Source organism: Agelaius phoeniceus, chromosome 1, assembly GCF_051311805.1.
Source record: "Agelaius phoeniceus isolate bAgePho1 chromosome 1, bAgePho1.hap1, whole genome shotgun sequence".
Classification (NCBI taxonomy): domain Eukaryota; kingdom Metazoa; phylum Chordata; class Aves; order Passeriformes; family Icteridae; genus Agelaius; species Agelaius phoeniceus.
Genome location: NC_135265.1, coordinates 134,720,561 through 134,744,206, shown reverse-complemented (window position 1 = coordinate 134,744,206; position 23,646 = coordinate 134,720,561). Strand labels below are relative to the sequence as shown.

Genomic DNA, 23,646 nt, shown 5'->3' with positions numbered 1-23,646 from the left:
TTTAAGTTTGAATAATAATCTTTATTTCTTTATTAGTTTATTTGTAAAAGGTACATTGTAATCCTGAGCTACTGCTTTTATACATTTAGCGTCATACAAAGACAGATCATTTACAGTTCGATCATTTACATTTATTGTGCTCCAAAATCCTTATCCGAATATCATTTTGACTTAGCAGGAACATAGATAATTTAAATTACATGTATCCCTGAAACATCCATATTAATTTACCCATCTGACCCCATTAGCTAAATTACTAGTTGTCTAAATCACTCAGGACATTCCTTCTGAATTTAGCAAAAACTTGTTTAAAATTATAAAGATGGGCAGTGCAAGAACTGGTCCCTCAATCCTTTCTGAATACATCATTAGAAAAAACTTTCTGTTTCCGTATTCTCTTGGCAAGTCAGTGCTAAATTGATTAGATGTACTTTGATGGAATGGTCCAAGTAATAGTTTACTAATTTCCTTATTACAGCAGTTAATGAGAATTTACAGTGTCTCCCTTTGCAGTGACCAGTGTCATAACTCTCCCAAGCAGAAAAAATCTGATGCGATCAGAGGAAAGTAAGAGGCAACCCATCACCGTCTTATTGTCATCTACATGACACTGAAGTATTACAAACCAAGTCATATGAAATGCTTCCCTTAGACCCTGTAAAGGAACTTGTACAAGTAACCAGAGTTAAGTTCCATAATCCGAGCATGGCTTTTAGGATTTGCCAGTTAAAAAAAACAAACCAAACCAAACCAAACAAACAAAAAAAAACTCCAACCAGAACAAACCAAAACCCAAAACCTCAGTCCCAGGATCCTTGAGGAAAAAGCATTTATCCTAACTGAAATCCAACCCTGGATAAATGGAAATTTAATTGGACTACCAAAATAGCATCTCTCTACCTGAAAAATCTCCAAGCATACAGTGTTTACAAATGTCTCTCTAGCAACAGTGTCAGTCTTTTAAACACTCACAATTTTCATTTCCTGAATAAGGTCACTATGATCTTAGGCAAAAGATGCAGTAAAGCAGTTCAAGCAAAATGCTTATTGCTTAGGTTTTAAAGCAAGCCACTTGAATATAATTTTAGTTAAAATGTTAAGTACAAATGTGAAGCTACTGTAGAAACACTTATAAACACTCTTGCTTTTGAATTCTTACTGATAATCTAGAAAAATGGCAGACGGATTTTAACATAACAAAGGAAATGTAAAACTTAATACTGTTTGAAATACAATTCAACACCTATAAAGACAGAGTTATGAACATGTAAACATAGCTTTAGTATTCAGAGCTAGGGAATCTAGCAGCAAAACAAACTATTTGCATATTATGTAGTGCAATGAACATTTGTTCTTAGAGACCCCCCAGTCTTTAAACTACTTTGAACAGAATGGAATCCTTACAGGAAAGGTTTTAAAAGTGTCCAAGATGTAATATCCAGAACTACTAGGTGTTCATCTATAACCTAACAATTTTCTATGCAAAATTGTGCTCTGGATAGCTGACTTTAATGGCCCCCCAGTAGCAGGCTCGAATGAGGCAGATTAAACCTAAGAGATAAGCAACAGCCCAAGAAACATATGTTGCGTGAAATCGCCTGGCGAAATCTTGTGTACCAACCTAAAAAGAGAAAACAGTAGTGTCAAACATACAGCACTGTCTGTTCTTCAGGGAAGAGGAAGTTATATTAAGGAGAAGCATTTCAGCACCTTTACAACTCTGGTAAGGGTAAATTAGGTGTTTTATTAGCTTGATTTTACATAACCATAGGATAATGGAGCTTGAAAGGGAGATCAGGAGACCTCTAGTGCCAGCTCCCCAATCAAAGTAGGGTCAACCCCAAGGTCACACCAAGTTGTTCATGGTTTTAACCCAGCTAGGTCCCAAATAACTCCAAGGATGGAGGCTACACAAGCTTCTAGACAAACTTCATAGAAAAATGTTTTCACATAATTTCCCAATTCAGTAAGGTCATGAAAAAAAGGAAAAGAAATTTGTCTCTCACTGTGTTTATTTCTGGCTTTGTTTCTATGAGGGAACCTGGAAAATCCTTCACAACTCATTTAAGAACACACATAATTAATTATTCGAGTAAAAACGCAAGTTAGAGGCATAATGAGAATTACACATATGAATTCACTGGAGGTATTTCCTCACATTAACTTTTCTGGGATTCCCAGGTAGAAAGTTGGCTCTAGTAACCTGTAGGAGATATTGGCAAGCCAGATACCACTGGTTCCACTTAACAGAATAACAACAGACTGAGCCTTCTCATTTGTAAATAGCTTATGAGCTGGTTTTCCTCTTTACAGCTTTTACAAATTACAAAGACTCATACATATTTCTAGTGCCTGGAACCCCATTCACCTCTAGTGCAGTGGAACTTCTATTTCTGGCTATACAGTGACATGCATTTTTGGAAACACGAAGTTTTGAGAGCTCTAGCAAGAGCAAGATGTTCCAGTATTTCTACAGCGAAATGAACCATTTTTCATAAAACTCAAATTTTTAGAGATGAAGAGTCAAATTTAACATCAGAAAAAAGAGATTATCAAAGTGCCAGAATATCTTTTTTTAAAAAAATCCTTGTTTTGGCCTACTCAGATGATCAAGTTCACAGTTTTAATGGAGATGACAAAAACCACACAATTTAGGAAGTTTTACTCAAATGCTGGGAAAAGAAGAGCTGGTCAACTAAGAGAACTTCTTTGAACACACACACCCCTGCACACAGCTGCAAATTTATCATGGGACATCACTCACAGTTAATCCAACACCAATGAAGATGCATATCATTCCAATTGTGATATATGCACAGCAGCGCCTCCGTGGCAGTGCACTTCCAACAGAAGAACTGTTAGAAAATAAATGGTATTGTAAATTAAAAGCAAACAAAAAATCCCAAGCCCAACCAACCAAATAACAACCACCACAAAAACCACCCCTACCATCAACAGTAACTGTTCAGTCTCAATGGGGAATAGAAAGAGAAGGGCAATACACCATCTTCAGTTTATAGAGTTGTAAGCAAAGTCTACAGTTATACTACAAAGTACAGGACAGAGTCCTCATTTTTATTTGAAAGAACTGCTGGTGCTTATCTAGTACCTAAAAATATAGGTGCTTACAAGAAAGGGAATGGTGCCACATCCACAGCTTGAGTGTGTCTACCTTCTGCACCCACAGCACATCCCAGTAATTGTCTTGGATAGCCTTTGGATGGCAAAACTCAAGTTTGCTTTCCAGCTTCCATGCAAGACACCCTTCAGACTTTCAGTACATCAGCATATGGCTTCAATACTTCACCGCATCTAAGTAACTGAAAATAACTTCTACCACCCCTACATGTCATTAATGTAATAACAACCTTCACTATCCATTTCTTGGATACTCAATACTGTTCAGTGACTAAACTACTCTGAAGATCAATACAAATCATTTTAGTCACAGACATGTAACTTTTTTCCATGTTCAACATCTCCAAATACTGAAATTCTTTAGGCTATTAAGTCAACTTGAAGAACACAACAAGTGCTTCTTACTTTGCAATTTCTTTCGGAGTTCTATCACAATTTATATGAGCTGCACAAATAACTTCTGACAATCAAGGTAAATAAATCTCCTGGAAGTTCTGTCACTCATCATCAAGACTATGAACTCCAGGACAGACAGCTCTGTCTCTACCTGCTGTGTCAAGACAGTGCAAGTAAAACATAATATTATCTACTACAAGTTAGAAAAATTATTCTAGAAGCTCAGCATTGTTTAGCAAATCTATCTTGAGTCACACATTTGCAATCACATACAGGTTAGTAATGAAGAAAATAGGAATATGATTCCACTGAAACACAGTTAAAAGGACTAGAGAGGCAGAAGTGCTTTTATAAAGCACGTATTATCTATCTTAGAGATGTTTTGAAGCATCCTGAAGCATGCTAGCATTAGTTAAGTACTTCATCCCATTCTGGGAAATCAACACACCTTAGGAAATGTGTAATGCTTTTACTCATCTCATGATAGTTCAAGTTATTCAAGATAAATGCGTACCAGAAAAAAGCACTGCTGAACAATTGAAGCAGTACACGCATCATATGACTGACCAAATTTCTGGCTCCAGTTAATTAACCACATAGCAAGGCCTCATGCTTAGCATGTGACTAAATTTTTTTAAGTATTTGTCTTAGAAAGCCTTCAAATAGATTGCTTTAAGCAGCTTTACTTCAACGTTATTTCTTTACAAGGAATTTCTGAAATGCTCCAAGAGAAAAAAACAAACAAACAAACGCCACCCCAGTCCTCAAGCTAACACAATGAGCTTCATCTTTCAAGGCAAGAATAAAGTGACTACTCACAAGCCATTTTCAGAAGAGCTAGAAAAGTCCCTAAACAGTACTGCTCATTAGCTTCCATGGGGAAATTACTTCCTTAGCAAAACCTCACAATACAGAGTGAAACAGGACACTGGAGGGTGCCTGGGGTAGGATTAGGGTAAGAGAATTCCCAGTTGGGCAAATAATGGTATCTTACCCTCTCACATACACACCTCCACACACTTCCCCCCAAAAGCCACTCTACAGCCCTTCTAGAAAAGGGATATGTTGTTCAATTCCAAGTTACATGAGTTAAAAATAATAAAACCAAACTGTAGTTTTATAAAAGGGAACAAGGGAAGAGACTGAGTTTGCCAAACTGACCTTAGGTTCCCTCCTTTACAGGATTTTGTGGCTATATACTCAGAGTTAATGCTATTATAGAGCTGGATAGCATAGGATAAGCTGGTAAAAATGTCATGTTCAATACAGCTAAAACATACATGATGCTTATTGTACCGTGTACTGCACGCAGAGTCAAAGTTCATTCTGGAAAAGAGACTTTCACTTTCAGAGCTGACTTACAGACTTATTTTTGTAATCATAATATTGCAGATGCTGTGTGTATTTTCCATCCATATTTCTCATGTGTTTCCTCCTATCCAGAGGCTGGGGGAGAAACCATTAACTCAAATACACAGAAATGTAAAAAATGTCTCAATTTAGCTGTTTTTCTCTTTCCACAGAAAGCAATGATTAAATAAAGATATTAAAGTTTTTACAGTTGTGTAACGGACCTAGGAGTCCCAATAAATCATTATTGATTTTTCACCTCCCAACAGTGATGTTAGCCACTGGCTTCCTCTAGGTAATGAGGCTTCCTCTACCCACCCCAAATTACACATAAACCCCCCAAATTAACTTAGAATAAAGAAAGTTGAAACTCTATCCCAAAAACCTACCAACGGTGAAAACTTTGACAAGCACATCTGGCAATATTAAAATGGGATCAAAAGAACTTTCTTCATATCACAAAAGCACCCAATTAGCTCCACTGAATATGAGGGAACTCTCTAGAAAGCAGCAGTTCCTTCTTTCTGAGCTGCTGCTGAGGAAGCAAAGGCACCTGCCAGAACTCTGGGCAGCAGCAGCAGATACAGAAGATGCCAAATCCAATATTGCATCATGGAGTAATTAGAAGAGGGGAAAACTGCCACACGGGACAAAGGTTATAAAAGAAGTACCACAGGAAGGAGTGTTGGGCCTCTTGTGCTCCAAGTAATAGCAATTATGACCAGGATTTCAAAAATGCTTTTAAGAGGAAAATTAAAATGCCAGTATTTTGAATGTGAATAGCACTGCTGAAATTAGCCTTCACAGCAGTGATGGGGTTCCAACATCTCTCTCTTTACTAAAAGTCCTTTATGGGGCAAGGGCGCTATAAATTCATTAGGGTTCATAGTTTGGGCAGACCTTAAAAAGTAAAAGAGATAGATTCTACAGGAAAAAAAATAGATTTGACATTCTGTAATAATAACCTGTACCATTCAATTCCCTTTCTAGTAAGTGAATTAATGAACTGAATTTTCTAGATGATTTAATAAACATCTTGAGAAAGAGAACAGCAAACAAAAAAACAGCTCCTGCTTCTTCATCATTAAACGAGAAAAATACCAGAAGCTTTCCCTGAATCTCTCACTTTTGGAAAACAAGCTGATAAACATCTGGTATTTAAAAATGCAGAAGAACACTAAATCAGCAAAAAGAAACCATTTCTCCCCCATTCCCAGGTGTCACTATAAAATACAACTGTATCATGACAATTTCCTCATTAGCTACATTTATTTTCCCTATGCAAGTAAGGGCCTGTGTCAGGCAGAGCCACTACACAATCAGTAAGGCTTCTGCAAACACCTTACTTAGACTAACATGACAGGTTTATAGTCCACTTCCAAAGAGATTTGATCATTTACCAAATAAGATTTTATTCTCTACAGCACAATTAATTTCCTACATTTCCCAAGTTATTTTTCAAGATAAAACAAGTGCATCACAAAACACAGCTGTATCACAATGGTAGCACATAGATGGGATTAAAAACAGATGAGAAATTTGATCCTATTTGCCCCTACACTCAGATATGAGAGGTTCCTTTGTTTAGGTACTATGAGGCATGATGGCTTTATTTCTCTTTGAACACTGTTTCATTTTTAACTTTTTCAAGTAATAACTACTGATCTCCCCTGCAGTTTTAGAAGACATTGGTAATATAAAGCTCTAATATCCATCAACCAAATGGAAGGTCACAAACAAACTACCTGCAGAGATTCACTGCACTTCTAAAAACATTTGAAACAAAATTATGAATCTAAAAAGTGTCAGCTGACGTCTCCTTGGAAAACTTACTGTTGCAGTGATTCAAGATTGCTTTTGCCTTAGTCTACACCATCCTTTTCTCAGTGACAATTATCAACTTAATCAACAGAAGGAATGAACAGTTCTACATCTGACTACTCAGCTACTAATGCAAGAAGTTTTGCATTAATAAGATGAAACCCTACATTCCCTTTTAACTACTTGGCTATGCTGACCTCTGACAAAGACCTGATAGAAAGCAGGTCACTGCAGTTATTTATTCCATCATCATGACTCAAAGCTGTGTCTCACCTATGCTGTGCCCTAAATCCATGTATCAGAAATGTTTATGCTGCTGGAAGTGCAGAACTCCCCCATCACATCCCAAATGCAGGAAAACACCGAGCAACTCATTCAAAGCTAAATTACAATATTCCACAGCTTTGCATTCTCAGCCCAAGGACAGATGTGCCCACTTGTTAAAATTTGTTTTGCATTCTGCAATACAGTTGCCATGCAAACTGTAATTATCACAAATTGCACTGCAGAGAGGCTCCCACTTTCCTACATATGGATGGCATGCTTTGCACTTTATGGAGGAGAACACTACAAAAAACTTTGAGTTTGGCTGGAATTTAAAAGAGGACAGACCAAAAGATCACATGCTGTGACTTTTGACTGTTGTTTGGAGCATAGTTTATTTTGCTGCCGTTATTGTTAGGGTTGGGTTTTTTGTTTGGTTGTTTTCTTTCTTTAAGGTTACACAACAAATAACACTGACCTAAGGAGAGTCAAGAAAAAAGCCAAGGTCAGCTAACAAGGGTGACACAAAATATAAAACATAATTGCAATTAGTTTTAAAACAAACCAAACTGCAAAACTCCAACTCCTGCTCAAGGACTGAACAGACTTAATGTGTCAGTACACACACTCGCCTGCAAAGCAGCAGCTCATCAAGACTGAGTTTATTTAACCTAAGCAAATTAGAACATATCCACAACTCCACACTGAGTTAGTTACACCCCTGAGGTTAAACACAGCACTAGACTGCCTTCTCTATCAAATACTCCAATAAAAAGACTTCAGTCAGTGCTGAAGGCCAGGCCATGCCCACACCTACAGTGCATTTATCCTACACTTTCTCCTTCCTAAGGGACCTGCTAGCTTTCCTACAACATGCAACACAGCTGAGGTTCTCCATTCCCAGTGGAAAACATGTTTGTTCCTTCTACTGGAAGTCCTACTTGCATGTCAAAGGAAGACAAATATTTAAATAAATAAGCAGGACATGAAGGTCTCTGAAGTAATATTTATATCTTATTTCACACCATGTGGCTGGGAACACATACAAATTTTAAGTACGTTACTAGTGCAACAATTCAAATTAAGAATTCCTGAGCTCAGATAAGAAAGGCCAAACAAATACTCAAAAAGAGAGACTCAAAAAAAACCAAAACTCTTACAAGCTCTTGTATTCTAATTTTTCTTGTTCTTCTTGAAGTAATAGCAAATGAGTACCCAAGTTATTCCACAGTCATTCATAAACATTAACCAAGATAACGCATGAAGGTGCTTAACACAAGTTGGGTGTTGAGTTTATAGTATCAGTAAACCTTCTTTCAAATTAAGACAAGATTATTTCCTTTCCTCCCTTTATAATAAAGCAATTCAAGTTCTGCCTTTAAAGATGATATCTGATTACTACTATGAAGAGGTAAAATTTCAAGGACATAAAATGTTAATTTTAGCAACCTATTCCTGTCTATTGTTAGCAGCTTATTTTTGCCTCTATCAATTCAAACAGAGCATTTTCATAAATGCAGGTGGATATGTCAAAGCTACTGATTTCTGCATAAAGAATGGAGAATTCATATGCACACAATATCTGCTTTAGCCTTGAAGTTCAGGTAAGCACAGCAAACTAATCAGCACAGCCAACACATTTTACTCCAAAGACTTACAGAAGAAACACTGGCTACTTCACAGTAATTTACATAACCTTGCTTTCAGAGAACTTACATTTTTTTGCAGTGTGGGCATTTTGCTAGTGTGTTAAACCTCAGTTCCATCCACTGTAAAGAGAAAAAAAGAAAAAGGCTGAAAAGCAGACCTGAGAAAATGGTTGTTGCACTTAATGTTAAATGTCACTAGGAAAACATTTTGCTTCTCAGACTCTTTGATTTGTTTTTTGTTTCCTTCTATAAATGGGATGCCCTTTTGTCAGTGGCAACATTGGATTGGGATTTCCATGTGAACATTTCCCATGACTTGCCTTAGTATTACAAAATTTTCTTGACGTAATGTGGTTGCATCAACAGGCGTAGTATGGGCAACATTATAATATTAATAGGTTTTCTTCTCTTACTTAAAGACTATGAATATACCCTGAATCGAAATAAGTGTGTTTTCTTTGGCACAATTACAGACAGAAGTATTTTCCAATCTTTTCCCAACCTTTGCATCATTTATGAAAACTAAGTTATGGGTATACAAAAAAATGTGGTAAAGAATATTTAAGAAAGTAGATATCAGGTTTTACATCAATGAAATAGAGAACATTTCTGACTACTTTACATGACTGTTAAAAAGATGATATGTAAAACTGCACATGCTAAAGTCACCACCTTCCATGCTCAGACTGAAACCTATGTGGGAAACAGCCTTGGTGAAAGCAATGCCTAGAACTAACTCAACCAGGGCATACACTGTGATATACTCACTTAAAAACAGCAGGTTCTGCTCTATTTCATTCTGTAATAACAGTATTAAGCAAACATTTTAAACATGTTTGCCTTGATCAAAGGAATAAGGCTCTTTTTCTAACTGCAGCTTTCTCTCTCTTCCCCTACCTTTCTCAAGTGGAGGTAGTTGGAAGTTTTCTGGGTGATGCAAAAAGTCACACTGCAAGCTAAAAGCAGGAGAAGAAGCCACAGTGCAGATCCCCAGTGCCTCCACGAGGCCCTTCCTTATCTCCATGAGAAATCTGAAGCTGTCCTACTGAAGTGAAAGTAACTCCTACAGCCACAAATCAAAATCAGAGCCCATCCTCATATGGAAAACACCAGCAACCTACAGCAAACACCATTTAAATGCTGAGAAGAAATTTAGGATTTTTATGAGCAAAGAAAGATGTGTCTTCTCACACCCTGTCAGTATGAAGAGATTTTGCTGTGAGCAAAGTTTCAAACTGGGGTATTTATTGAGCGTTTTCCTACCTCTTGAATATCTCCCTCAGTTTTGGTTTTTTTTACTTAGGGATAAATCTACACTAAAAAGCAGTCCATCTTTTATTTTCTTGTTCCAAAGTGTCCATTTACACATTTACAGGACAACTATGTAACCGGTATTACTTGTTTACAAAACCTGACCAAACTGATTTAGCAGACTTTTATTTTAGTCCTTAATAAAACTTCTGTAATGCTCCCCACCCAAGCAAAGCTTTTTAAGAGCATTAATTCTACTTCCACATTCCTGGCAGAGGAGCAAGTTAAGTATTTTTTGCATCCCTTTCAAAAACCTACTCAATTTCCCTTAACTCTACACAGCAAAAATGGGATAAAATGCAATTGTCAGTACTGGGGATGGAGAGAGGCCTCATCAGAGCAGTTATTTCAGCTTTTTAAACTGCAATTCCAGAAATAAAGGGAAGTCTAATTCCAGGATCTATATTTTACCTAATAGTAATTCAATGTCACTTCTATAGACCAGTTTCAATTCTATATCACAGTGTAGGCAACTCCATTTCCTTGGTTACTCATTAATGATCTTTAAAGAGTTTTAAAACTTCTAATTATTAGCCCAAATTATTAATGGCTCCAATTATTGATGGAAAAAGGAGTCAGCAATAATCTGTTTTCATTGAGAGTTACCTGGAAATAACAGAAGCAGTAGCTGCTATCATGACTTTTACACAGACCAGAAGTATTTGTAGAAAAAGAGCAAAATTGTGACAAGACTTTCAAAGCACAAGAACTCAAATCATATTAGCACAGTGGGGAAAGGTTATGTTTGTGTACATTCTAAATCATGCTTAAGCTAGCATTTTTTACTCATACTCCAGAGTGCCTTGAAGTACCTAATATTGATTCATGTTGTTAAGAAGTTACACTTACATGAAATTTAGCTCTCTGCTGAGAATACAATCATTTTTTTAATTGGAGCAATACAATATACAGCCCAAATCCCTTGTCAGAACTACTGAAACACACATGAAGAGATGAGGAATAAAGAACTTGTCAATATGTCAACTGTGGACAAAACCAGACATCCATCAAAGGAATTACTAGAAGAACAGTCAAACATTTTCCTTCTAAGCCTATAATAGTTCTCAGTGCATTCAACACAAGACAGTGAAAAAAAAAGGCCCACAACAAAACAAAAAGACATAGGTACATAAATACATACACAGTCCTACATACAGCTGCTGCTGCAAAAGCTTCCTCTCCATTCCCTTCTGGTCCTTTGGGAAAGCAAAATACTTTCACAAACTAAAACGTATCTTATTTTTCTGAGAAGTTTAATGGGTTTTCTATTCAATTATTTCAGAAGCAAGTATTTTCATATTTGATTACTTTAAAAAAACAAAATTGATAAAGCACATCTGACACAGCATAGTGCTTAGCCTGCAGCCTGTGGCTTCCATAGCTTGCTCCTGGCTTCTTGTCCCTGAGGTCTCTACAAAAACAGGACAGTAGCAGGAAGATGGCAGAGAGGGAGAGGACACAGGGACAGCCCTCCCTTGTCCCCCATTTCCAAAGGCAACTCAGCCTCTGACAGCCACAGCCCATTGCAGGCAGAGGTCCCTCAGAGGAGCAGCAGGGAATGATTTACTGCTGGCAGAAACAGCACAGCCCAAGTCCAAAAGCTCCCAAAACAGCCCAAACCAGATCAAACTGATATTTAGCAACACAGTTAAACCCTCGTCCTGCCCTCCTTTTCTATTTTATCCTTTTTTCCATTGGTCAAGTCTAAACCGGCCAGAAACAGTAGAAACCTTAACACAGAAAGAACTTCTATCAGGTTACCAAGTGAAAAAAAAATCTGATTAACAAGATGTGAAGTATCAATAGTTTGGCTACAATTTCACTTCAGTACTAAGCCATTCTTCCAGCTAAGACAGAGAAACCTTAAGGTGCACCATAGCAAGGAGTGTGGTTTTCATAATTTGTAAAAAATACCCCCCCATGTGCAGAGGCAAGCAAAACACAGTCATGTTTTCAAATGGGAAATAAAATCTTGGAAAGGTGGTAAACAAGCTGATACTCTTAAAAGAACACAGAACATGACAATTTGACTTCTCCATCCCAGGGATTCTAGCTTTGCTTGTCTATTTTATTTATTTTTTAACTGCCAAGTAAAGTAAAAGGGACAGCCTAGTGAGTTGCTGAGAGATGCATCTAGCACTACATATTTTCTTGACAACATGGAGATATCAAAAGGCAGAAATATTAACTCAGAAACTGAGCTTCCAGGCTGGCTAAAACAGTTTTTTGTTGCTTCTCTGCTAATTCTGAAATCCAAACAATTTCCTGATTTTTCTTAACAAAATTTTATTTAGAAATTTAGAAATTTTATTTTCAGAATCTCAAACTTCATTACAGAAAAAAAATGGAAGCAAAAGACTGATGGAAAAGCTGTGTAACACGAGGCAAAAAAGGGTTTATTTCTTGATAATTCAGCATAAAAAAATAGCAAGCTTTCAATTTCTAATGGTTCAGAGAGTTTCTTTTCAACAGATCATGAAGTGACAAATTGGTCTTATCCTGGCAGACAGGACTATGAAGTTCAAAACTTTGCAGTTCCGAAAAGCAGCCAGATGATATGAACTCACATGCACAAATCCCAAACTAGAAAACTTAACCTTTTAAGGCATAATCCAGTAGTCATGGGCAAAACCAGACTTTATGGATTTGGTTTTTTTTCCCTTATGTTCACCTGAATAGCTCACAGTGTAAACTGCAAAGTTAATCTGAGTGTACTTGTATAACATAAATAGGAGATCAAGACAGGTAAAACTCCTGTGAAAGTCCCTAAATATAGGCTGAAAAAAAAAGGCAAACAGAAAACCCACTTCAGCTATCTTCAGTTTCAGACTACTGTTCTTTAGCAAGGGTTATAAGAAATTATGTATTTTTTAATGCATAGGCTGAATTAGTAGACAGAATATTTCTAGAGGATCTCTCTAATTGCTTCCCAGTTAGCAGATTACTTGTAAATTCCTCATCATATTCCTATTTCTTTTCAGAAAAAAAAAAAAAAGAAAGAAGCATAAGGGCCATCTCCAGCTCCCTGCACTCATCACTTAATTTAATAGTTAAAACATTACAGCACACCTGTCCTGGATTCAGCTGGGACTATTAATTTACTTCTTAATATCTGGTACAGTGCTCTCTTTTGGATTCAGTAACAATGTTGGTAACAAGCTAAGATTTTAGTTGTTGCTAAGTTGTGTTCACCCTAAGTCAAGGGCTTTTCAGTTTCCCATGCTCTGTCAGCAAAGAGGTGCACAAGCAGCTGAGAGAGAGCACCACCAAGACAGCTGAGCTGGCCAAAGGGATATTCCATACCACAGAACATCGTGTTTGGGGCACAAACTGGGGGAAGTTGGCTGGGAGATGCTGATCACTGCTGGGGCACTGGCTGGGTCAGCAGGTGGTGAGGAATTGTATTAAGCATCACTTATTTCTCTTGGGTTTTATTCTTCTCTCTCTTTTCATTACTATTATTATTGTTATTATTATCATTAGTAGTATTCTTTTTCCATTTCAATCATTAAATTGTTTTTATCTGAACCCTCAAGTTCTACCTTCTTCCCAGTTCTCCCCACCACCAGGGCAGGGGGCTGGGTGGTGTTAAGCCACAAAAGCACCTCAGTGATCCATAAACCTGAAGTGAAGACTTGAAGGCACAAGCCATTATAGAGCCTACCACAAAAGCCAGCCCTCCTCTCTCTGCTGGCACAAGCTGACATGGAGTGGCATCCCCTAAGCTGCCTTTTTCCCTGCACAAGGAAATGCACTTGAGTATTCTCTGATCTTTATGTATCTTACAATCCTTTGTTTCAGGAATGCACCAGCTCTCTTGTGACTGTTTTCTTTAACTGTACCCCTTATCTAGTCATTTCCTACAACCCACAAACCTGAAAGAGATTCAATCACTGGATGATGAAGCCAAAGCTAGCTTGCTTGTGGACTGCAATCAAAATTCAAGTGTGGCAGCACCTTGTCCATTTAGAAAGCTACAGAGAGTTCAACAGCAGAAGAGCATTTGTGCATCCTTCTACTTCAAAAATGGGATTAACTGGCATTCTCACATATAAATCAAAACCTCCAGTTCTCCAACAACCTACAGATATGCCAATGGCAAGTGCCATAACCAACAGCTTTCCAGGGCTTATACAGCAATGACAGAACTGCTCCCTTGGCCACTGCAGAACACAGCCACCACTGCAAGCCCAAACAGAACCTGGAAAACCAACTTCCTCTTCCAGCACTGCCCACTCTCACATCATGAAACAGTAAGACATGGGCTTTATCTATCCATGTACAGAAAGACTGTTAAAAGTTTTCTTGAAACACATAAAAATAACCAAATACAGACCATACACTCATATTAATGAGTAAAGAAGTTTTAGTTCCTCAATGATGCCAGAGAGTGAGGCAATACACTCTAAAAACTGCTTACAGCAAACAGCTTGAGGGACAGCACAGTGAGGCAAGAAGGAGAATCTGATGCTTTACTTACAAGAAATGTATTTCCACAGTGCCCACACACCACTCTAGTTCCATCTGGTTGAACTGGCAAGGCAGGTTGAGCTGGCTGCTCCTCTGGAATCAGCATCACTGGACCAAGAGTAATGATGCGCCTACTGTGTTAAGAACATTAGATACACATGTAATTAAGCTAGCAAAAGAGAAGGATGATGTGTTCAAGCAATTAACTCAGTCACTACCAGTTTAAATTACACATTTCAACTGTAATCTACTTGTTAAACAGCTGATGCACCCAGTTTTGGTCACTCTCTAAAGTATTTTCAGTTTTAAAAATATTCTCTTTCCCTGTAAGATCAGCCATACAAGCCTAAACCCCATATCAGACTTGCAAGCATATGACAGAGATGCTCCTTAGAAAAATGAAAACTTAATACCCAGGCTGAGCAAGCCTAAGAATTGAAATGTGCATACCCATGTGAAACACATAGAAAGAGTAAGGATCTTCCATAACCTAGTTGTCCTTCCCACACTACTGACAACCATGTCAATATAAGAAGCATATCCATATTTGCACAGTAAAATATTGATATTCCATTCAAACTGAGTAAACTAAAAATGAAAACCACCCTAGGTTGACTAAATGAAATCAATTTACTTTAAACTAATTATTTACTTTTATGTTCAATGTGTTTCCAGTTTAGTTACACAATTTGTCAGTCCAAAATGACAGTACCCAAATTAACCAACTCAGAATGAGGATGAAACTTCTTAGAATGAGGGGGAAAATTAAAGCAATATTTAATTTGCACTGCATCTCTTCCATCTACAACCAAAATTGTATTCTGAATGCCTTTCCTTCAATATGGAGTCTTCCATTTAGGTCACACTCCCAGCTCCCTCCTTCAAAGTACACTACACCAATTTTGCTCAGTTTCTAGCAAGACAAATACATAGGCTATCTTACTGCTTACATGTATGCTTTTGAGATTATTTTAATAAAATTAAGGCATTTCTAATTTAGTTTAGTTACCAACCTTGTGATATACTATAACTGAACTATCCCATGAACATTTTTGCACTCTGAGAAAACGTTTGGAATGTTTTGAAGTCCTACCCAACCAAGCGTTAGTAAAAGGAGTTAATTCCCACATGTCACAAACTATGTTTGAAAACCAGAACAGCCAATAGACTGGTGACTATTGGGCACTTGTGGGGTAGAACTCCCCTCCACATATCTGCAGACTCAGCCTTCCTCTCCCTTTCTCCTGGTAGAGCTGCACCACTTCCAATCAAACTCCTCCTACCTCAGTGGAATCTTTAACACCTTAAGCCCCACAGTAAGAGCAATCACTATGGCAATCACAATTGCTTCTTTCATAACAAGTGTGTACATTTAAGTTGAGAGCTGAGAGGAGAATGAAAACTCAGCATAACTAAGGAAACTGAAGTCAAGCTACTACTCCACCTCCCATCTGACTCCCAATCCCTACTCTGAGTTTAGCAAAGTGAGTATTCTGTGTGGTTACAATAACTAAGTCTCCAAGAAATTATGAATGTTAAGTCCCAGAAATAAGAAGTGGATTTTCTTCTATTGCTCTTTACATTATTTTTGACTTACAAAGTAGTTATACGGGACACACACATCTGAGACTTAAAGAAAAGTCTTTTTCTTCTTGAATTTTAAAAAAACATATTCAAAACGGACTCCAGCACTACCTGTGGCTGCAGCAATACAGTAATGCTCTGTAAGTGTCCATGTAAAGAGACCAAGGCTTTGAACCTCTTTTAGGTCTAAATACTCAACACAAAAACAACAGTTGCTTTAAAGAAAACCATCCCAAGGCACTGGAAGTGTTTTATTCTTACCAGTTTGGTCTTGGGCAGCCTATTTTCCGAGATGTATCCTTACAGATAAGGAGACAGTTACATTGACATCTAACATACTTCTTCCCTGAAGGAGGGTTTTTGATTGGCTAAAAAAAAAACCACAACCACCAGAGAACACACATCAGAAGTCACAGCAATTCACTTTTTTCCACGTAACAGGAAGACAAAGCAGAACAACTCCAGTGAAAAGTTCGTGTTAACAGAAATACACTTCCTCTTACAGAGGAAAATTCAGAGTCAACACAAAATTAGAAATTTTTTCTTTCTTAAGAAATGAAAATTTCCTTATTAGAACAAACAAATTCTGCTCACTCATGGAAAAAAACATTCATACTTTAGCAATGACAATTCAAGGCTTCAGTTCAGTTATTATTTTTTATGTGAGTTTAAACAGTGATGTATTAATAAAAAGCAATCACTCAAAACCAGTCAAAACATCAGACAACCCTTCTTGCCTGGTACAATGGCTTTATTCAACAGTGAAAGGACCACAGTCTGTTTCTTGGTCACTAAGAGACTATGAAGACATCACCAAACTGTAATCTTATTTTAAACTGTACTGAAATTATCTTTCTCCAACCTGGGAGTCAAGTTTCAACGTCCCTTTCATGCAGGAAATGAAAAGGTGCACAATACTTTGTTTGGCTTGAAACATTATATATTGGACAGGAAAGTGACTATCAGCAGCAGGTTCTCTACCCTCTCTTCTAAGTGGAAAAAAAAATTCCTGCAATTTTAAGGCTTCCTGTTTTCAGGACATCATTTAATGTTCTTTTTATATAACATATATACAATAAATCCATGTAATAAATCTAATCCAGTGTTTTTCACAGAAACGCTTGCAGAAGCTGTGAAGCACAGCAATATCACATCCCAAAACTAAAACTGGCAGGAGGAAAAAAAATAAAAGCAGGAGGGAAAAAATAAAAGCAGGAGGAAAAAAAAATAAAAGCAGGAGGAAAAAAAATAAAAGCAGGAGGAAAAAAAATAAAAGCAGGAGGAAAAAGAGTGAAGACTTGAATTAAGAGGAGAAGAAACAAATATGTCTGTGAGCACTGGCTGTCAGCTGGGCTGGCTCGTGCTCTTCCTCAAGGGTGGTGGCAGGAAGGGACCCACCTGTTCAGCTGAGGACATGAGTGCTACCCCCAGTGCCCCCCAAAAAACACCAAAAAGTCCATTTTACCGTGGCTTCATTGCAGACTGTGCATTTAACCACGTGTTGGTGTAGCTTGCCATCCAAATTGATGAGTGACTGGCACACACGGCAGTTTATCACAGGAACACCGCTGGCATCTGGGCTTGCAATGGCAGTGTATGGAGGGGGAAGCTCTGCTGCAAGACACAAGCAAATCTCAGCTGAAAAAACAGAGGAACCTAAAACGCTTCCAGCAAGTATTGCTTCCAGCAGGCACAGGCTCAAAAAGAAAAAAAACCCTTATACCTCAAACTCAGTGTTTAGTATAAACACAGAAGAAAACTAAGTTTGTTTTCCCCTTCTCCACAACTTCTGTGTACACAAACACCATCCATAGCTGTAGGTAAAGCAAACCAGCAACACAAACACACAGTAAATCACCTCAGAAATCTGGATCCAACAGAACTCATCTATGTAACTTTATTTCAAGCCAACTTTTTGAAGCCCATAGAAAACACAGGGAGAAAAAAACACTAAAAAACCCCAAACCTACTATAGATTAGTAGAGACTGGCTTCTGAAGAAAAAGACCCAGGAAAAAAAACAAGACACAGGTAGGAAGAGTCATAAACAGCATTCACAAATATCTAAAAAGACTGAAATACAGACAAGTGTTTATCACATATTAAAAGATTCTACAGGTAAAAACACAAAAAAGTCCTGTTAAGAAAACAGGTCTTAAGATAGGAAGTGGCATGAAATGCTTCTTTTTTGAGTACAACAGCAAACATATGCTTTCTTGAAGAAAAAACCCTGAAGTCTCAGAGTTTCTGCTTTTAAGGGTTCCAGTTACTTTTCTTGTCCAGAAGCCAAAGTACCAATGCACAAGAAGGTCTTCAGTCACTCTGGAGAGGCTGACACTAGGGAGGCTTTAATGGCTCAGGCCTCCAGGGAAGAGCAGACTTCAAACTCCAGCTTTGTCAGTCTTGAGCCCACAACAAAACAGGGAGGAAACACTGAAGATTATCTGAGGCTTAAGAATCCATGGAATGAAAACAATTCAACACAGTGATCTCTTACAAGCTTATCACCACCACTCTTGGGCATATATTAGCACTGACTTTTATTTCATCAAGAAGTTCAGGGCTTTTCAGGTAAGCAAATTCAGAACAGGCATATTCTGTAGTTCATATTTAGATTTCTTAAATACTAATAGTTCAAAATGCTCTGCAGCCTTGGGCTGCAATAAGTTTTTCAAAAATTACATCCAAGCAGCTAACCAAATCTTCAGAGAAGCAATGAGAGATCAGCCTATTTCCCATTTACCAACAGCATTGAACAGAGCAGTATCTGCTGGAGGGTGGTGAGTGAAATCACAGACTGCTATCAAAGCTGACAAGCCCAAGTATTAAATTTAAGCCTGTGAGAATGCACTCATCACTCCTTCACTGTCTTGGAGTGAATGTCATAAGCTGGAGGGATAAAAGAAACCCTGTCTGCCCTTCAGATCCAAAAGTCACAACACGCCTTTGAAGCGCGTGCTGAACAGCCATGTTGCTATCTCTTTTTGCTACTTGGTCTATATATGACCCAGACCTGTGCTTGATTTTAATCCACAGAGGCAGCAGGAAAAAGATGGATACCTTGAGAGTCTCAGAATCACATCCAATATATGTGAATTATTTCAGATGAGAAACAAAATTAACTTATATGCAGCAATACAACTCTGAATTCATGACACTAACTGATGCTGTATTTCTTGAGGAAGTGAACTTCACACCTTCAGCTCTGATACACTGGTTACAGAAAACAACATCCTTAAGAAATATCAAGTAACAGTACTGTTATTTCTTCTGTTTGTGAGGAAATACACTCTGAAAAAATGCAGCATCCAGAAAAATAAATCTTAAATATCAGTATTTTGCAGTACTGTGATACCCTATTTTAAGTAAGGCTGCCACACGCAGGACATGAGACATTACAAGACATTAAAAAACAAACACACACAAGACAAAACCCCAACCCACACACTTTGGCAAGTAGAAACAAGCTCAAGCCTACCAGAGCACTCCAGAAATCAGGTTAGAGTAACCACCGTGGCCAAGTCAAGGCTGCTCCAGTGGGTTTTGGCAGTCAGCAGACTGCTTAACTGCTCCTGCAGTGAGCAGCTGACACTTTCTGGCTGGGGGAACAAGCAGCCAGAAAACAAAAGGCATGTTCCAAAGACTAAATACCAGACTCTCTGTCAAGCCACCTTTACAGTTAACTCCCAGCTTTAAGGTTGCTTTTTTGAAAAGCAACAGTTGTTTTACACAAGTTCTTGACTTTGTCCTCTCCATTTAAAGCGTGACAGCTCAATTCTGTCAGCTGGGAATAGGGTGGCTGTACTAAGGCAAGCAGGATCTTTAAGGGTACCAGAAAGTGAAGAGACACACAGCCACCAACATTTCAGCTTTCCACAATCCTGGAATACTTGAAAATTTGGCAACCAAACCTTCTAGACATTTATAATTTTCTATACCCATTTCCAAGTGATAACTCTTATGAAGCTGGTAAACTGAGGTGTGTGAGCCCCTACACACAGCATCAGCCACTTCTTCAGCCTCATACTGGAGCTGCCTGGCTTCCAGGTAAGCAGCCTCACTGTTCCTGTCCTGCTGGCTCAGCAAATATCAGATAGCAAGTGAATAATGGCTGCTTTTCAGAGCCCTGCTGCAGCAAATAACATTTGCTATGGAGCAGAAAGCATGAGGTATCTTGGCACTGCAACCTTCGTGCTCAAAGAAAATGTGCATTTTGAAGAGGTCCAAAAAACAAGCCAGCAGAAGCCACCAAAATTAAATATAAAGAAGAGTATATTTGGGGAGGGTAAGGGGGTGGGGGATAGTGAAAAGGAAAAGAAAGACATTGTCTTGGAGTTAGCTGCTCCTTACCCCTTAATAAAAAGGCTTGAAAGCATATTAGCTTACTTCAGTATGACCTTTTTTTTTCTTCTTGACATCTTGAATTTCAGGCTAACTAGAATATCTAAAACCAGTTTATAAAGGTCTGTCAGTCTGTCATACTGGAAGGTAGGCAAGCTTCACATACACACCAGGAGAATGTACATAGATAGTGAATTTCCTGCTGCTGACATACCAGTTTACAGCTATATTATCCATTTCTCTTTAAAAAAAATGAACACAAACAAAAAAGCACACATACACACAAAACCAAACAAAAACCCCCAAAAAACAAATCAAACAAACAAACAAAAAAAAAAACCCAAACAAACAGTAATTAGTTCAGCAAGATTAGCAAAGTGTCCTACCATGCAGTACTTCTGACTCCCTCTTCACCCTATAGAACAGCAATGCAATGGAAGAGATCCCATTTGCAACCTGAGAAACTCCTTGTGGTACTTGTGTACTTTCCTCCCCTGGTAGTTGAAGGGTGGAAACAACAGAGAACCACTAGAAGCCTACCAGGGTCAAACATAAATTAGTTTTATTTGATTTAAAAAAAAATAAAATAGTTCTTTATCATGACCTGTGAGGGGGTGGGTAAGGGAAAAAGTTTAATGATTGATGTCAGAGATACGTTGTTAAAAACTAAGAAATCCTGGAAAAGGCCCAAAAACCCTAAAAGAAACAAACAAAAAAAACCCCACTGACTAACCATCCTACTCCAGGAAAAAGAACTGATAGTTTCACCCTTTGTCAATGTTGTGAAAAGTTTCTTAAATACTGTGGGCTGCATCCACACTGAAAAGATTTTTCTTGCTTGCATCATTAAGAACACAGAGCCATTACCAGGATTCAACCATTTTACACAGGGAAAAGGGTCAGCTGGGTCTCAGCTGCAGCTCAGCAAGGGAAGAGAAAGCTACCTTCAAAACATGGTCTCTGTTATTTAAAGTTCAGGATGATATACTTGGCACAGTAGATAATTACAGGGATAAACCCAATAATGTACATTCAGGTGGTAGTTTTAGCACAAAGGGCTTCTTCCTCCTTCCTCTGCCACTCCACACTATCCAGATGATGCTAATCAAGGAAGCCTTGCAGAAGGAGTTTGCTTTGGAAGCAAAGCCAATTCTTCCACAGGAATGATTCTGCCCTCTAAGTCTAGCCTTGTGCTAGGGAGAGAGATGAAGTCTGCCAGTCAGCTGGAAAGGCAGTTTAGCTTGCATGGATCCTCCTTTCACTAAGGAAAGCCAACAGAGAAGGGAAGTAGAGCCACGGGCCTGTGCCACAGCTCTGCACAATTCTGTTCCACAGCTGTCTGAGAGTTCTGCAGAGCAGCTCTCAAGTGCTGCCTAGTAAGTTTGCTCATGCACTGATCAAACAAGAGGTATTTGACATTCAAGAAAGCTCTATGTTGGTTCCTCCTCATTTTTGGGAAGAAACCACTTATCTCAAGCACCACATCCCGCCACAGGTGCCCAGCCAGATATCTCAAGTAACAGATGCTCATGAAGGCACAAGAGAACATGGCTACCAACTGAAATGAGCATTTCCAATCCAGCTCATTTCCAGGCCATGAGTTTTACCCCGGGGTCAAACAAGAGTCACTAATCTAATACATTTTCATTACTTTTTAAATTTATAAACATTAAAAAAAAAGAAAAACCCCAAAAAACAAAAAACAGATTGAAATGTATGCAAAAATGGTTACAGGATAAGGAACCCTAAGAATAAAAATATCAAACTCCAGAATGTAAACTAAGGTAGATATATGGATTTTTTTGTTTGTTTGTTTACTTGGGGGATACTGCCAACACTAAAAAATTGATGGCAAATAAACCCCAACTAAAAAGCCAAAGTATCCAACCTCTGCTCTTTTTTAAGCAAATATTCCTTTGTCCACTTCAAATCAAAGTAAACAGTCAACATCAGCTACAGCCCTAACTGAAATACATTTCTGTATGAAGACAAGAGGACTAGCTTTCCACAAGATTAAATATAATTCAAAACAGACAGATGCTCACTCATTCTAGCTGCATGCATGTCATGAATCTATATAGTTAATAAAAATCATTAAGAAAGGGCCAACACACTGGACCTACTGAGATAAGAATTGTACTCTTACATTTTAAAGGGTACTGCTAGCAAAGCTACACTAATCTTATTTTGTCTTTATTCCTTCAGCTTTCTCCACACCTCAATTTCTGCTCCAAAACGTTTAAGTGAAAAAAAAAACCTACTAATGTATTTTGATAACATCCTGATTCACATTTTCTAAGTGATTTTTTCCACCTACTAATTAAATAGTCAGTATTGATCAACAAGACGATTTTTCCTAAGTCTGTGCAAGAGAGATAATACCATATAATTATGCCACGGCTACAGATTTGTAACCGCAGTATCGGACTTGCTTTAAAAATAAAGCCATAACCAGCTATGGCCTTGAAACGTGTTTGCAAGGGCATCCTGGTGGTTTTGGACTTCAGCTACCACACTGCAGCGAGTCCCTCCGTTATTCCGCCGGGATTGCCAGGACGGGCTGGCCACACCTGGGCACGGGGCTGGGGCTGCGATGCTCCCGGCCATGGCGACCTGCGCGCTCGGCCCCGCGCTGCGCCCCTCCCGCAGCCGCCTGTGCCCAGCCGAGCTGCGCTCAGCTCCGGCTCTTCCACTTAATCCTGCTCCTAATTAATGGGGAAACCCAGGTCCCACAATTAACACGCAAGCTGCGGCATGCGAGCGAGTTATAATAAGCAGACCGGTTCGGGCTTGTTCTGCCCCTGCAAACAATTATTTTAATTTCTTTTATTTTTCCTGCTGAGCCGCCCAGGCCGGAGCGCGGCGGGGAGCAGGGCCTGCGCCGGGCACGGAGCGGCGTTACCTGTTGTTCCCCACCGGCCAGGGCGGGGCGGGGGCTCCCCCGCCGGCCGCCCCCGGCCCGGCCCCGCCGCCGCGGCCAGGGCGGGGGGAGCCCCGCACCGCCGCACCCGGGCGGAGGCGCCGCGTCCCCCGCCAGACACAGCCACAGCCACAGCGCCAGGGCCGCCCCCCGCCCGGCACAGCGCCTTACCTCGGGGACTGCTGTCCGGCAGATAGGGCGGCGCGGTCGGGGTGACATTGCCGGAGCCGGGCGCGGAGAGCAGCGGGGAGCGCTCGTCCACCCCCTCGGCGGCCATGGCTGCGGCGCGGAGGGCCCTGCCCGCTGCCGGGCGCGGGGCGGGGAGGCGGCCGGGCCGGCGGCGCCGGGGAAGGGGAAGGAGCGCAGAGGAAGGGGCTGGGAATGAATGAGAGCGGGGCGGGAA

At 39.3% G+C, this 23,646-nt stretch overlaps 1 protein-coding gene across 2 annotated transcripts; it reads right to left on the bottom strand.

The window, feature by feature from the left end:
- PIP4P2 (phosphatidylinositol-4,5-bisphosphate 4-phosphatase 2) lies at positions 1-23,646 on the bottom strand. 2 transcript variants are annotated; one of them, XM_077188082.1, is made up of 7 exons: positions 23,415-23,646; positions 17,449-17,594; positions 16,245-16,351; positions 14,410-14,533; positions 8,686-8,738; positions 2,765-2,855; positions 1-1,621 (listed from the first exon to the last, which is right to left on the bottom strand). In XM_077188082.1, the coding sequence occupies exons 1-7, from the start codon at positions 23,518-23,520 to the stop codon at positions 1,478-1,480; spliced, it is 771 nt and encodes a 256-aa protein (XP_077044197.1). In that variant the 5' UTR covers positions 23,521-23,646; the 3' UTR covers positions 1-1,477. The 2 variants fall into 2 exon arrangements, with proteins under 2 accessions (XP_077044197.1, XP_054493749.1); XM_054637774.2 differs by having other exon boundaries at positions 17,449-17,597; positions 23,415-23,645.